At 41.5% G+C, this 14,298-nt stretch overlaps 1 protein-coding gene across 3 annotated transcripts in view; it reads right to left on the bottom strand.

The window, feature by feature from the left end:
• The window catches only part of OSBPL1A (oxysterol binding protein like 1A), a 141,279-nt gene that overhangs the window by 91,328 nt on the left and 35,653 nt on the right, over nucleotides 1-14,298 (bottom strand). For 2 of the 3 annotated variants that reach the window (XM_084620925.1, XM_084620924.1), the window contains exons 7-13: nucleotides 11,782-11,926; nucleotides 10,038-10,105; nucleotides 9,913-9,957; nucleotides 8,070-8,143; nucleotides 7,910-7,973; nucleotides 3,913-4,011; nucleotides 2,201-2,323 (exon numbers count right to left, since the gene is read on the bottom strand). In XM_084620925.1, the coding sequence (XP_084477051.1) occupies nucleotides 2,201-2,323; nucleotides 3,913-4,011; nucleotides 7,910-7,973; nucleotides 8,070-8,143; nucleotides 9,913-9,957; nucleotides 10,038-10,105; nucleotides 11,782-11,926 (618 nt within the window). Of the gene's footprint in view, nucleotides 1-2,200; nucleotides 2,324-3,912; nucleotides 4,012-7,909; nucleotides 7,974-8,069; nucleotides 8,144-9,912; nucleotides 9,958-10,037; nucleotides 10,106-11,781; nucleotides 11,927-14,298 lie in introns of those variants that run through there. The other variant, XM_084620926.1, reaches the window with a different exon arrangement.

Genomic DNA, 14,298 nt, shown 5'->3' with positions numbered 1-14,298 from the left:
AATTCATTCCAAACTGAGAAATTGTTTGGGACCTGAAAAAGGCAGGAAAGCTTGTTTTTCTTTTCCAGATTATGAACAAACAGGAAAATGAAGGTGAAGACAACTGAGTTAACTGCAGAAGCCAATATTTTAAGTTTTTCATATTGACCTGGCTGACAGTCGATCTAATTTGTGTGGTTTTTAAAAAAAATATATATATATTTCATTTAACTATTTTAGTTGAAAATAGTAACAAAAAAACCCAAGATTTTAAAAAACTTGAATGTTTAACTAAATTCAAAAATTCATATGCTTGTTTTGTTAAATATTATGTGCTTGCTGTTGAATACATAACGGTGTTTTAGTTAAATAAAACAATTTAAATGTCTGTCTGGTGATGTTCTCCTCCTAATACAGGATGGAAAGAAAGTCCTACAAATAATAATGATTAACCTGTTGAATTGGAGATATTTATGAAGTCATTGGGAGGTGAACTATCTGCTTCAATTATCTTAGGTAAATGAAATAACCAAACACTCATTCATTTTCTGATATAGCTGTAAAACTAATCTAAAAAATTTTCAGAATAAAATCACTTTAAAAATATAAAGTTGTACCTTCTAAAAATGAAACCTACATCTGAGTTGTGAAGAATATGTATTAAGGTTATAACAACATTAATGTAGTTTTAAGAATGCACTTTTATGTAGAAATCCACGATTAAATTGAGTCTTCCTGACTAGTGACTTAAATCATGATTTAAATCAAATCCACTCTGCTGTTGGGAGCTATAGTTTAGGTGTCATACACCCCATCTTCCTCTCTGGGCCAGGCTCCTCAGACAGACTATGATGCCCCACAGCAACCAAACAAAAAGCAAACTCTGTGGTACATGAAAGGACACGTAATTTGGTTGGGGAGCACAGCCCACAGTGAAAAACAGGGCATGAGCCACCATTTCCAAATTGAGACAGTCTCCTCCAGTCAACTCTAGTCAGTATTTAAAAGATTGCAGTAGATTGCAGGAATAGAAATTAGAATTACATATATACTTGTTCAAGTTATCCTGAAATAAAGGTTTGCTTTTCATTAGTGTAGCCTTCAGTGTTTCCTGTCTAGTCACCTTGAACTTTTCTGTACCCTGCTATTTTCCTTTAATACACTAGACAAGTTTTTTGAAGCCAGAAGTTTGATAGTAGAGCCAGCACCACAACAGGAACTCAGTTTCATAGTAAACTGAAGACCCTCTCATAAGTTACTTTGAAGTTATGTGAAGTGCCTTGCATCAAATCAGTTCAGATGAGGGCCCCATGCATTAACACCTATTTCTAAGCATACTATATCAGAACAAAAAGAAAAGGAGTACTTGTGGCACCTTAGAGACTAACCAATTTATTGGAGCATAAGCTTTCGTGAGCTACAGCTCACTTCATCAGATGCATATCGTGGAAACTGCAGCAGACTTTATATATACACAGAGAATATGAACCAATACCTCCTCCCACCCCACTGTCCTGCTGGTAATAGCTTATCTAAAGTGATCATCAGGTGGGCCATTTCCAGCACAAATCCAGGTTTGCTCACCCTCCACCCCCCCCACACAAATTCACTCTCCTGCTGGTGATAGCCCATCCAAAGTGACAACTCTTTACACAATGTGCATGACAATTAAGTTGGGCTATTTCCTGCACAAATCCAGGTTCTCTCACATCCCCCCCACCCCCATACACACACAAACTCACTCTCCTGCTGGTAATAGCTCATCCAAACTGACCACTCTTCAAGTTTAAATCCAAGTTAAGAACAGTACATTGCTGAGGGTTACAGCCTATAAATCTGAAATACCTTAGTGAAGACTTAGACTAGAAGACATGTCAAGTACTTCAAGCTCCCTCTTCTGGCCAAAAGTGCTCAAAACAGTTTAACTTGTAACAGTTCATTTTTGTGTACATGTTCTTAAATTACTAAATACAGGCCGTAGTAGTATACATTCACTATTACATGCAGAGTATTGAGCATGAATGAGACATCACAAACTGTATTCTAAATGTCAGCAGTGTTTGTGGCCCCTGAGAACAGCCAAGTAAATGGAGGGAGACATATTACCCAAACTAGAAACGGTAAAGCTGCTCTAATACATCTCCAGTATTCTGTAGTTAAAGACTAGCAAGCACCAATTTATAGTTCGCCAGATGTAAAAGCCATGTATTCCCATACATACTTTCAGCGTTTCTTGCAATTCTGCAACAGATACTGTGTCATCATCTTCCTCATCACTCAGCTGTTCTTGGGTACAGTAGTGAGTGCTGTATGCAGAGTGGTCTTCTATTGCCTCCAGCCAGTTCTGAAAGTAAAAGCAGCCACTGCAAGAATTCAGCACACTCATTTTAAAGAGCACACCTCTACTTCAGCAGCAGCTGAACACTGGCACATGTGAGACAACTGGTGCTTCAGAAGGAAGCACCAGCTCAGTTATATATTTTTTGTCTTAAAGACTCCTTGAAAATACCTAGCTTTTAGACAGTTACTCCATTTTCAAAAATAAGTGTATAATACACAAAGGAGAATGGCATGGTTATTAAGTTGCTAGACAGGTGTTACTTATTCCCTCTCATAACACAAAAACTAGGAGTCACCAAATGAAATTAATAGGCAGCAGGTTTAAAAAAAACAAAAGGAAGTATTTTTTCCACACAACATGGTCAGTCTGTGGAACTCTACCAAACGATGTTGCGAAGGCCAAGACTATAACAGGGTTCAAAAAAAGAACTAGATAAATTCATGGAGGATAGGTCCATCAATGGCTTTTAGCCAAGATGGGCAGGGATGGTGTCCCTAGCCTTTGTTTGCCAGAGGCTGGGAGTGGGTGGCAGGAGAGATATCACTTGGTGATTGCTTGTTCTGTTCATTCACTCTGGGGCACCTGGCATTGGCTGTTCCCAGAAGACAGGATACTGGGCTAGATGGACCTTTGGTCTGACCCAGTATGGCCGTTCTTATGATAGGGTTCTTGATCTGGGTTAGCTTCCTTGTTTTGCTAGACTCCAAGTGACTTGCTGGAGGTCATACAAGGAATCTGTGCCTCTGGTCCCAATCTCCAAAATGGAGATTATACTTCTCTCATCCTTTGTCCTGTCTATTTAGATTACAAGCTCTCTGGGGCAAGGACTGCTTTGCCATTTTGCTTGCACAATGCCTGGCACAATAGGACTTAAGTCCAAGTTGGGCTTTGAGGCACTACTGCAAGATAAAATTCAGAGTAACAGCCATGTTAGTCTGTGTTCGCAAAAAGAAAAGGAGTACTTGTGGCACCTTAGAGACTAACCAATTTATTTGATCATAAGCTTTCGTGAGCTACAGCTCACTTCATCAGATAAAAAGTGTTTTTCCCCAGATTTCTTCATCTCTAGAAACCTTGAATCATGCCTTATAGATGAAGGATAAATAGTATGTTCAATACATTTATTACTGTAGCACCTAGGAGCCTGAGTCATGATAGTGCTCTTATTTCTCACACCGCCCAGTTTTGGATAGAACATTATCACTTGTTTAGAATGCGTGGCCCTAACCACACATCTCTGAACCTATTTGCAAGAATACACTAACTACCTTTCTTAGTTTGGGATGAGGGACTAAGTAAGTTGCAACAGAAGTTTAAGAGCTCAAACAAACAAAAACAACCTCTCAGACTACAGACTACACAGATTTTCCTATAACCAACCATTTCAGCAGTGGAATAGCAAAAAACATACAACTATTCTGAATGCTGTGTGTCCATGAGCCAGGTCTCTATACTACTAGTGAATCCAAAAGTATAGTATTAATATACACAGCTCAAGGATTCAGAGTTAGCTCTATGCAAACAAAATTAGATTCTCTCTTCCATCTACACAAAAGTTACAAGATTAGAGACTTAATTAAATTGGTAGTTACCTCTCTAGCCATAGGAGGAGAGTTTTTAGGAACTTTAAAACTGTGAACACTGTCATCGAAGCATTTGACATAGAAAAGGCAGCTGTCTGTAGATTTTACCTTTGATTAAAAAAAAAAAAAAAAAATCATGAGTTTACAGACTCCAGAAACAGGCAACTAAGGTTTTAAAAAAAGTTTTACTGGCAGTTATAAAATATTGGAGCACAGTACTACTCTAAAGTACTTACAAATGGTAATATGGGTTATGTTTGTTCTGGTTTTCAGTTCAAATGTGCTCAGTTTACAAGCAAAGATGATTTAAACTAGCCACCTGCCATACAAAGGGAACTCTGTCTCAGCAAAACTGTTCCTTGCCCTTATCTCATGCATCACAAGTAAAGGCTGTGCAGACCACTCAGCTAAATCTGCACATCCCCAATATCTTCATATTTAAGTCCTCAGCAACCCCTGTGCAACTGCTGCTTTCAGTGGTTTGCAAGGTGCAGCCAGTTGGAACTTAGCAAGCTTATGGATGCATAAAAACAGTCAGCCAGCTGGACTTGGGCATAGTAAAAAAGGCTGCTATGACCATCCACAAGAAGCAGACCTGCATAAAGTAGTGAGAGTCATTTTTCAGACTAGAAACTCACTTTGAAGAAACAGTTTAATATAGTTTTAAACACAAGCAGTAAGAAACTGGTACTTACCTTCTCGGAACTGTTGTACAAGATGCATTGCATATGTCCATAACACTGGAGGTATGCATACACTTCATGTACCAGTACTGGAAAGCTTTTCCTAGCATTACCAACAGGGTCAGCCCTGCTCAGCTCCCTGTGCTGTGAGTAAGGGATGAAGGGCAGAGATGCCCCACCCCCCTCCTCCACTTGCTTTGTACCAGAAACCAATGGTAGACTCCGATGTGTCAAGGAATAAGGGTGGTCGTGTAACGGACGTATGGAACCATCCTGAAAAACAATAGTTATGAGAAGGTACATAACTGTTGTTCCTTCGGGTGCTTGCATATGTCCACTACACTGCAGGTGACTCCAAAGCTGTTACCGCAGGAGGCAGAGCTCACTCTCATTGGAACAGGGATGTATGGTCACATTGTCTGCATTTGCATTATATCCCTTGAAGCTGCAGACTGTGCATAATGTCTGGTGAAAGTATGAATCAAAGACCACATCACTGCTCCACAAACGTCCACAACTGGGACATGTGCCAGAAACATCACTGAAGTTGACTGTTCTCTGGTGGACAGCACTGTGAGCCTAAAAGAAGGAGCTGTTCTTAACGGTATAAGCCACTGCAATACACCTGCATATCCAGAGAGGCTGCCATTGACCTGAGTAACTACTGGTATCCTTTAAAGTCATCTGGTACCAAGACATCACTGGAGAAGAGGAAGTGGTTTACAGTGGAGGCAAGGAAGATGGCTGAGTTGGTCTTGCAGTACTAGTGGTTATACCAGAGCTATCAATGGTAAGTCAAATGCATAGGTGTCAGGAGGCTGTTCAGTACCATCACCAGTCTCAGGGTACATCTACACTACAATTAAAAACCCTTGGCTGACCTGTCAGCTGACTTGGGCTCATGGGGCTCTGGCAAAGGGATTGTTTAATTACAGTGTAGACATTGAGACTCAAGCTGCAGCCTGGGCTCTGGGACCCTGTGAGGTGGGAATCAGAGTCAGTTGGCAGGAGCCAGACAGGGATGTCTAACTGCAGCGTAGACACGCCCTCAAAGGTGGTAGGACAAGTATCCCACCGGAGGGAATACTCATATGAGAGGAATTGGTTCTGGAAATTGGAGGCATCCTCCAAGGCAACCAATAGGGTCATTGTGAGGGGCTAGTATGGTACCAGGCCCCAGGCTTAGCTGGGGCAAGCATCCCAATCCCTGGACAGACCCGTCTGAGCCCCAGCAATGAGAAACAGTGGTCTCTATGCTCTTGGTATAGGGAAACCCAAGAGTCTGAAGAAGTCTCGGAGCACCCAGAGAATCTGGCGAAATATGGTGCTGGCAGAGGTGCTCTGTGACCTCAGTTGGGACCTACGCCTGGAGCACAGTACTGGAGCAGCTTGGACAGCTTCCAAGCCAGTAGTACTTTGCGCAGAGGATCTTGAGTTGTCCCTATGGAACATGGCAGTGCTGAGTCTAAGACAAGCGATGCCAAGGAAAAGCGACCCGGTGCCTCTAAAAGGCTGTGTCAGTGCCAGGTGAGGATGCTCACATTGAAGGAGATGACAGCAGTACTGACAGGCATAATAAATCTAGCTGCAGCAGCAGCCTCCATCTGCATCTGTACCACCAAGCTGCTAACCTGCAGCAAATCAGACAAGACTGCTCTGTCACCACTGAAGAAGTAGCCTGTCACAATGGTCCCTGATAGGGGACCAGGGTGGTTGTCTCAGTCCTGAGTGAGTCTGTGCTGGGGTGCAGCAAGTCGAAGGATGCACTCTACCATCAGTACCTGAATGATCCTTTGTGAAAGAGCCCCATACCCTATGCTTCAAGGGGCCAAAAGTGGACGTATGCTTGTGCTTTGAGGCCAGGACTTTGATTCCCTGGCCTTGAAGAGGACAGTCCTGGAGACTGGGATCTTCTGCAGCCTCTTTCAGCTGACATGACCTGGGAAACACTTTGGGAAGGAGCCTTTGAAGAGCTTCCCTTAGATGACAGTGGCTCCAACGCTGGTCTAGGAACAACTTCCATAAGAATATAATGGAGGCACTCCTCTCTCAACTTCATCCAAGTCTTGAAGACTAACAGATAGGTGATCTACATCTCTGATGTTGCCTTCACCCAAACACTTGAGGCAGTGGGAGAGTGGGGGGGTCACTATCAGGTATAGGCTTCCCACAGCCTTGGCAAGATTTGAACCCCCGGGACCTTCGCATAAGTTCCCTGGTACCAAAGACCCACCAGACTGGAAGGACCCCAAAAGGAGGACAAAATCAAAATAAAATAAAAAGATCAATCCTTTTTCCAAGTAATACTAGGTAGACTGGAGCATTGGTGTTCCTTGTGAATGACACAGCTATGGATGTAAGAAGGAACTAGAGGGGCAGTGCGGTCTCTGCCCTTTATACTCTCACCCCTACGTGTAGCACTAGGGAAAGTTCTCCAGCACAGGATACATACATACATTCCCCTCCTGTAATGTACACATACAAGCACTGAAAGTAGTAACATCATTAATGCAAACAGATTAAGTTTTGCTAGAGGCATATATTGAGGACCATATTTCTGAAGTTTTGCCTTTTAAAAATAAGCATAAATGGTTGGCTTTTGCTTTATTAAAAATAATCACAGGTAGCTCCACTTCACGGTACATTTTTTGCCAGAAGTCTAACAGTTTTTCATATTCTCTTTAGACAGCAGGTATAACTAGGTTATAGTTTAGCTCTTAATTGAAATAATCTTAAAGAGGGGAGGTGTTTTTTTAACCCGATATTGCAGACTTGAGATACAGGCTCAAAGCAACTGGAATAGTCCCCCTCCAAGCGCCTTATACTTATTGCTTATTACCTGAGCCCTCAGAGTATACACCCTACACATGGCTTTCTACATGCCCAAATAGTGCCTCCTCTATCTAGCTTGCTACTTTTAAGCTGTGTAGCGTCTGACTGCCTCCCCCTGCCAGAGCCTTTAGCTGCAGCATATAGCAGCGCCATGCAATGACAAGTATGGACACACACCTGTAGTGCCTGTATCTACACACTGCGGTAAGCATAGACCTAACCCTTAGTTACCAAAAGGGTAAAATTCTTTGTAAAAGTGTTATTTCATGCCACATATTACAAACAAAATTATGATTCTGTACTATATATTACAGAGAGGCATCATATAAGGCATGAAATATGGGAAGTTGTCTAAGCCACAGTGATCTGGAAAATGTTGAAGGAACTGAGCCAGAAGCCATATGTAGTGACTTAGCCAAAGAATTCATAGTCCTTATGTGCACAATATCAGTGTATGACTGGTATTTTAAAAGCCCTGCTTCACATCCTACCGTGCAGACAGCTTGTGTTAGGTGCTTGCATCCTTGGCGATGATCATTATTTACTGCATCAGCCCTTTGGAAGATTTAAAAAAATAAATAAATAAATTTTATATTGGAAAGGTAAGGGTCATTAAGATTCTAATTATCAAGAAATTAGTGTGACACTTACTGTTTGCAATACCAGGAAAGGACTCCATGTTCTAGTACTACCCAGTAAAGTTTCCAACCAAAAAACCTTAAACTCTAAAAGAGAATGTTAGTCATTTCAAAGCCCATGGCTACTTCTGATAGCCACCAAGTATTGCTATCAGTTAACAGTCTACATTTTATTTATTTTACTTCAAATGTGATCCAAGAGCTATATCTATTAAAACTCTGAACATTAAATCAGTATCTGTTTTTTCAACTATTCTATTTCCTTCCCCAAGAAGTGGGAGAACATTTATAAAAACCAAGTACAAGTTTGGTTGTATCCACAAAGACAACAACATTTATGGCGTTTTAATGAACATTGTTACTCAGTAGGAACCTTCCTGGTCAATTAAGTTTAGCTTTGTTGTAGTTCAGCACTCAATATGGCTATCCACATGTCTGATCCCTTATACTGGAGTGGTTGTTAGTACCTACCAGAAAGGTTTCTTATATATTACCATAATCAAAAGTAACTCATCTAGCCAATCTGACATATGCAACAAAGAAACTGAGGATGGAATCCAGATAGCAGGAAGAAACCTGAAGGGTTGCCATCTGCACAGTAGTGTCTGCTTTTAAGAGTTCATAGCAGTGTTAAGAGATGCCTAAAAATCAAACCTTTTAATTGCCATTAGATATGGGGAGAGTGCGCTTTACAAGCTGCAGCTTAATATTTTGGTTTTTAGGGTGTAAATAAATGGTTTTGCATTGGCAGTTAACCAACTTTGTGAATTATTATTACACTGAACTTTGGTTTAAGCCAAACTATTTATAGGATTTTTAAAAATATATACACTCTTCAAAAGTTCTTTTGAGAAAGTTGCTTCTTGTACTTAAACACATCTTTATAGGATTTAGAGGAGTTACATAAAGATTTTCCCTATAATAAATCAGGAGAGATAGAACATCTTTTGGGGACTGTACTGAACAGAAATGTTTGTAAGCTTTTATTACCATCTTCCCTATAATTCAGTTTTCAAGGCTTTTAGGAATGGGCTGTATCCTATGGATAATACTGAATAGCAGTGAACCAGTAACCAGTAGTCAGATTACCTAGATATTTATGTGGCCTTCAAAACTGTAGTAGAAGCAAAGCCCACTTATTAATGGAGTTGATCTTTAAAAAGGTAGGCAAGTACTATCCCCATTGTACAGATAGGAACTGTGACACGGGGTAGATGAAGCAAGACTTGTCCAAGGTCACAGGGAGCCTGTGGCTGAACCAGGTATTGTACCTAGATGTCCTAAATCCAGGACCAGCCTTCCTGTCCGAGGATTAGCAAAAAGAAAAGGAGGACTTGTGGCACCTTAGAGTCTAACAAATTTATTTGAGCATAAGCTTTCATGAGCTACAATGGCCCACCTTGATTATCACTACCAAAGGCTTCCGCCGCCCCGCTCTCCTGCTGGTAAGAGCTCACCTTACCTGATCACTCTTGTTACAGTCTGTATGGTAACACCCATTGTTTCATGTTCTCTGTGTATACAAAATCTCCCCACTGTATTTTCCACTACATGCATCCGATGAAGTGAGCTGTAGCTCACGAAAGCTTATGCTCAAATAAATTGGTTAGTCTCTCAGGTGCCACAAGTACTCCTTTTCTTTTTGTGGATACAGACTAACACGGCTGCTACTCTGTAACCTATTTCCAGAACTAATCCTTGGATATGCTGCAATACACCTGTCAAGATATCACAGAAAAGCCACCATCCATCAACCCCCTCTCAAGAGCAGAGAATACAATCTTCTCGGATAGACTTGGAAAACAGTGTTTGGGTTGTTTTACATATTATGAAAAGGGAAGTAAAAGAAAACATACCTTCCACAGGAGACCTTCATATCGTTTCAGGCGTTTGTTGATCACCTATATAAAATAAAATATTTTAAAAAACTAATCAACTGATTGTTTCTTGAACAGTTTAATATAGGATCTTTTGTACCCACCTTGCCAATGCTTCCTCCAAGTATCTGTTTCATTTCTGCACCTTGGGCTAGATCAAACGGTGTCTGGTCTGTTTAATAACCAAAATAAAATCCAGAAGAGAGTTTAGCTTTAATTAGGAGTTAGATCTGTTGTAGGACATTTAATGCTGTGGATAAGTATTATGTAGTAATTACACTGGATGCATTTAATATGGCATAAGGTTTCTATCTAGCTCAGAGGGAAAGCAATTGCAATCATTTGCTTGTTTGAACACTATCGATAGAAAGAACAGCTGGCAGGAGAGTGGTATACTAGCTATGATTCACTTCCTACAGTAAGACATCTTCTGAACCTTACAAGATTTGCTCACTTGCCAGACAAGAACAATTCTTAATTGACCAACAAATATAATATAATTTGTTATTCTAAAACTGTGGGCAAATTGAATTTTGCGAGAATTGCTAAGGAAGAGTTTTGCTGGATTACAAAAGCCTGATTTTATTTTAGTCAACATCTGCCAGTTATTTACTTTTAATTTAACCAGAGTGTTACAGTCAATTTGATAAAAAAAGTGACAAGATAAACTTTACAAGTGGGATTGTCAAGAGAACCTGAAGTGACACAGGAGCATCAGTCCCAATGACTTTCCATGAACTGAAAATTTTATCCTCTGCTTTTACGCTGCTATGCTCATCTCTGGCAGAGTCAACAAAAAGTGACTCAGAGCCCGTCTACACGGTGCAGCAACACAAACTGCAGGGGTGTGAATTCTCATGCACACCAACATGTTGCACACTAACTGGCCCCTGCAGACACTGGTGAGCACTAATAGCTCCCTATTGCATTTTAATTTAGCACATAAGTTAGAGTGCAATAGGGAACTTTTGGTGTACCTCAACAGGGTCTTCACAAGCCAGTTAGCATGCAACACATTGGTGTGCATGAGAACAGAGGTTCTCAAACTGGTCCGTGGACCACCAGTGATCCACGAGCTCCATTCAGGTAGTCCGCAGATAGTTCCCTCTAAAGTGCACACCTGGGTGACCGCACATGAGAGAATGAAGGGCCACCCACCTAATTAGTGGAGCCACACGGGTGTGGCTGCACTAATTAGGTGCCTGGACCCTGGAGAAGACACACAGGTAAGGTGAGGTGATGGCCTTGGGGTGCACGGGGGGGGAGGGGGCAGTGGGGTGAAAAGAAGTGGGAGGAATTTGGGATGTGCAGGGCTGCAGCAGCCAGAGAAAGAGGTGACTTCCCCAGCTCCAGGGCTGCGGCTGCTGAGGAGAGACGGCCTTCCTTCCCAGCCTCAGCATTGTGGTTGCTGTGGCAGGGGAGAGACCGCCCGTCCTTTCCAGCCCCAGCTTGGGGGCTGCCGTGGCAGGGGAGAGAGGGAGACCCCCCGCCCCCTTCCCTCTCAGGGGCTGCCATGGCAGGGGGAGAGAGGGCACATCCATCACATTAGAAAGGTAAGTATGGATATTAAAATATCAAAGCGCTATACAATAGTTAGCCAACAGTACAAACAACATTTGGAAAATCATTAAGTGGTCCGCTGAAACCCTCAGCAATTTTCAAGTGATCCGCAAAAAAAAAGTTTGAGAACCACTGCATTAGAATTCATAGCCTGCAGTTCACATTGCTGCACCATAAAGACAAGGCCTAACTTGCACTTAACAGTTAAGCAGTGGCTAACAAGTACTCCCATAAAATGACACTGGTTTAGTTCCTTTGCTTCATATTTAAACTAAGAACTTTACTTACCATTTTTGTTTCTGATTTTAGAGTCTGCACCATTTTTTAGAAGTTTTAAGGCACAGTGCTTGTGGGCACGGTATGCTGCACAATGTAATGGTGTATTTCCCATCTGATCAGTACAGTTAATATCAGGAGGCTTTGGCCTGTTCAACTAAAAAAAACGAAGACTTATATTTACAGGTTAATTTAGTTTTCCTCTTGCATTACATATAGCCTGAGCGATTTATGGTCAAGTATCTGCTCCCTGCCCCGAAATCTTGAAATGTACACACTGAAAAGTAGGGTGACGAAAAGGGATCATGCTATCGGAAGCACGAGGTCTACAGCAGCCAAGTGAGAGAGGTTCAGTTACAAGTAGCTACTTCCCTATGTTCTTGGCTTAAGCGTCCCCTTCCCATCTCCCATGTGCAATGTAGCACAGAACTGGCTGCATTGCCATGGTACTCTTAATAGTTTAAAGATTTTTGGTTCCTTTGAGAACAGGAAGACAACAGAAATTGAGTTTTTAGAGAATTCTAAAATCAGAAGCCCTGATGGTAAAAGGTTCTGTAAGTTAATAAGGACAATACTATCAAAAATAAATAAATAAATTAAAAGTCAGTGTTCAGTTTGTTGAATCTGTAATTCTCTATAGGTGTGTACCTATCACTTATGACCCAGATATCCTCATTTTGTTCAGAAACATGTCTGGAAGGAGTATAAAAACTCCATGGGAAAACTCGGAAGCAGTTGCTCATAAAAACCCAGTGCATAAAAGACAACATTCACAGGAAAACCTTAACTCATTAGGGAAGGGATTATTCTGTCCCTCAGGCAGCAGAGTAACAAATATACAAAAAAAGATTTTAGCAGATTCAAGAGAAAACCAATATGTCTTCTGTAACATGGCACATGGCTAGTAGAGAAACAGCTGACATGAGAGTTCCCTACGCTTTTGAAACTATTTGCGTTAATACAGTGGCTCTCAACAGCTTATTTGATCAGGCCTCCCTTTTTTGTGTCTGTAGTTATTTATGCCTCTTCTCCCCAGCCCCCGTACATATAATCGCCACGCAGCTCTGAAGCTGGGAGAGCAGCAGCTGCTGGCTGGGCAGCCAGCTCTGAAGGTGGCCCCCCAAGAGCAGCACAGAAGTAGTATTCATCAATATCACTTTTCGCAGAAGACAGTACCCCATTGCAACCCTTACTTCTGCACTGCTACTGCCCCCCGGGGCTGACAGCCAGAGCCCTGCTACGTCCCAGTGAGGAATGGGGTGGGGAGAGGCCCTTTATCCCCACCTTCTGGGTGTGCATGGCCCTTCTGCACAAACCCCAGCCACCCAAGGCAGACAGCCAGAACTCTTCCAAAAAACAAAACACACAGCTCACACCACCCTTGACACATTCTTGTGCCTCCTTTGGGAGCCCATAGTTTTAGAACCACTGTGTTAATAGATAAGGCCAGAGGGGAACACCAATCAGTTCAGACATCCTGTATGTACACAGGCCACAGAAGTCCATCAAGACTAAGGACAGGAATATTCTAAGTAATTAGCAGCCCCAGATAGAGCTGGAAGGGAACGGATTTATAACTGAACTGAGGGTACATGGTCAAGAAAAATACAAGTAGTAGAACCATTTTCTCATTCAGGTAGTGGTTGGAAAGCTCCTTAAGAAGCTTCAAAGTATGCAGTCAGTTTATATTTAATACAATTCTGCTGGTAACCTTATTGGTAGAGGTCACACCTCTATAGATTGACAATTTATTGCAACACATGTGATGTTTCTGGATTTCATGTGTCATGAAATGCGACTAGTTCAAAGCTTTAAAACAAGATGGGCTTACAACTTTACCAGAAAGATACCATTTGAACGAAGTTTCATATTTGATCTTACTTCAGGAGAGTTGTTTTAGAAACTCATTCTCCCAACCATTTCAGAAAAACAGGTGAAAAATTTATATTTCCTAGCCACACATTTAAGACATTTTGATTTACTCAATCTGCAAACTTTCGATATGCAGTGAATGAGTACCAGAAGTAGTACAAGTTTCACATTACAAAACAAAAACTTTAATCACTACATGTAATCAATTTTAGTTTGCTGTCTCATCCAAGGGCCAGCACCTCCAGCAGGGAAGTGGCTGTTAACCCCAGGGACATTGGTTCAGTATAGATGTTACATCCACTAGCACTAATGTGTTCCTTGGAGGTCACAGAGGAGTAGCATGGCCAGACCTGTTTCTCTTTGAGACCCAGAATCAGCATCTGTTGCTGGCTGAAAGTATTGCAATATACACCAGGGACAGAATTTGTTTTGTGGTTGAAGATACACCTCAGATTCATTGTGTGTTTTTGAAGTCTCAGACTTCATGTTGCATTCATACATTTTGTACTCACTAATGTTTGTCATGTACTAGACTAATCTCAGCTGAAGCAGATAATTCTCATGGTAAGCCCCACGACTGAGGTACTGTAGAAGTTCAAGCAGTAGCACTTCACAGTATCCTTTAGCCAACTCAGGAAGGATATTAGAAAACACTAG

This window comes from Lepidochelys olivacea, assembly GCF_965140295.1.
Source record: "Lepidochelys olivacea isolate rLepOli2 genome assembly, chromosome: 2".
Lineage (NCBI taxonomy): Eukaryota > Metazoa > Chordata > Testudines > Cheloniidae > Lepidochelys > Lepidochelys olivacea.
Note: the sequence above shows the minus strand (reverse complement) of the source record. Positions and strands in the feature narration are given on the sequence as shown.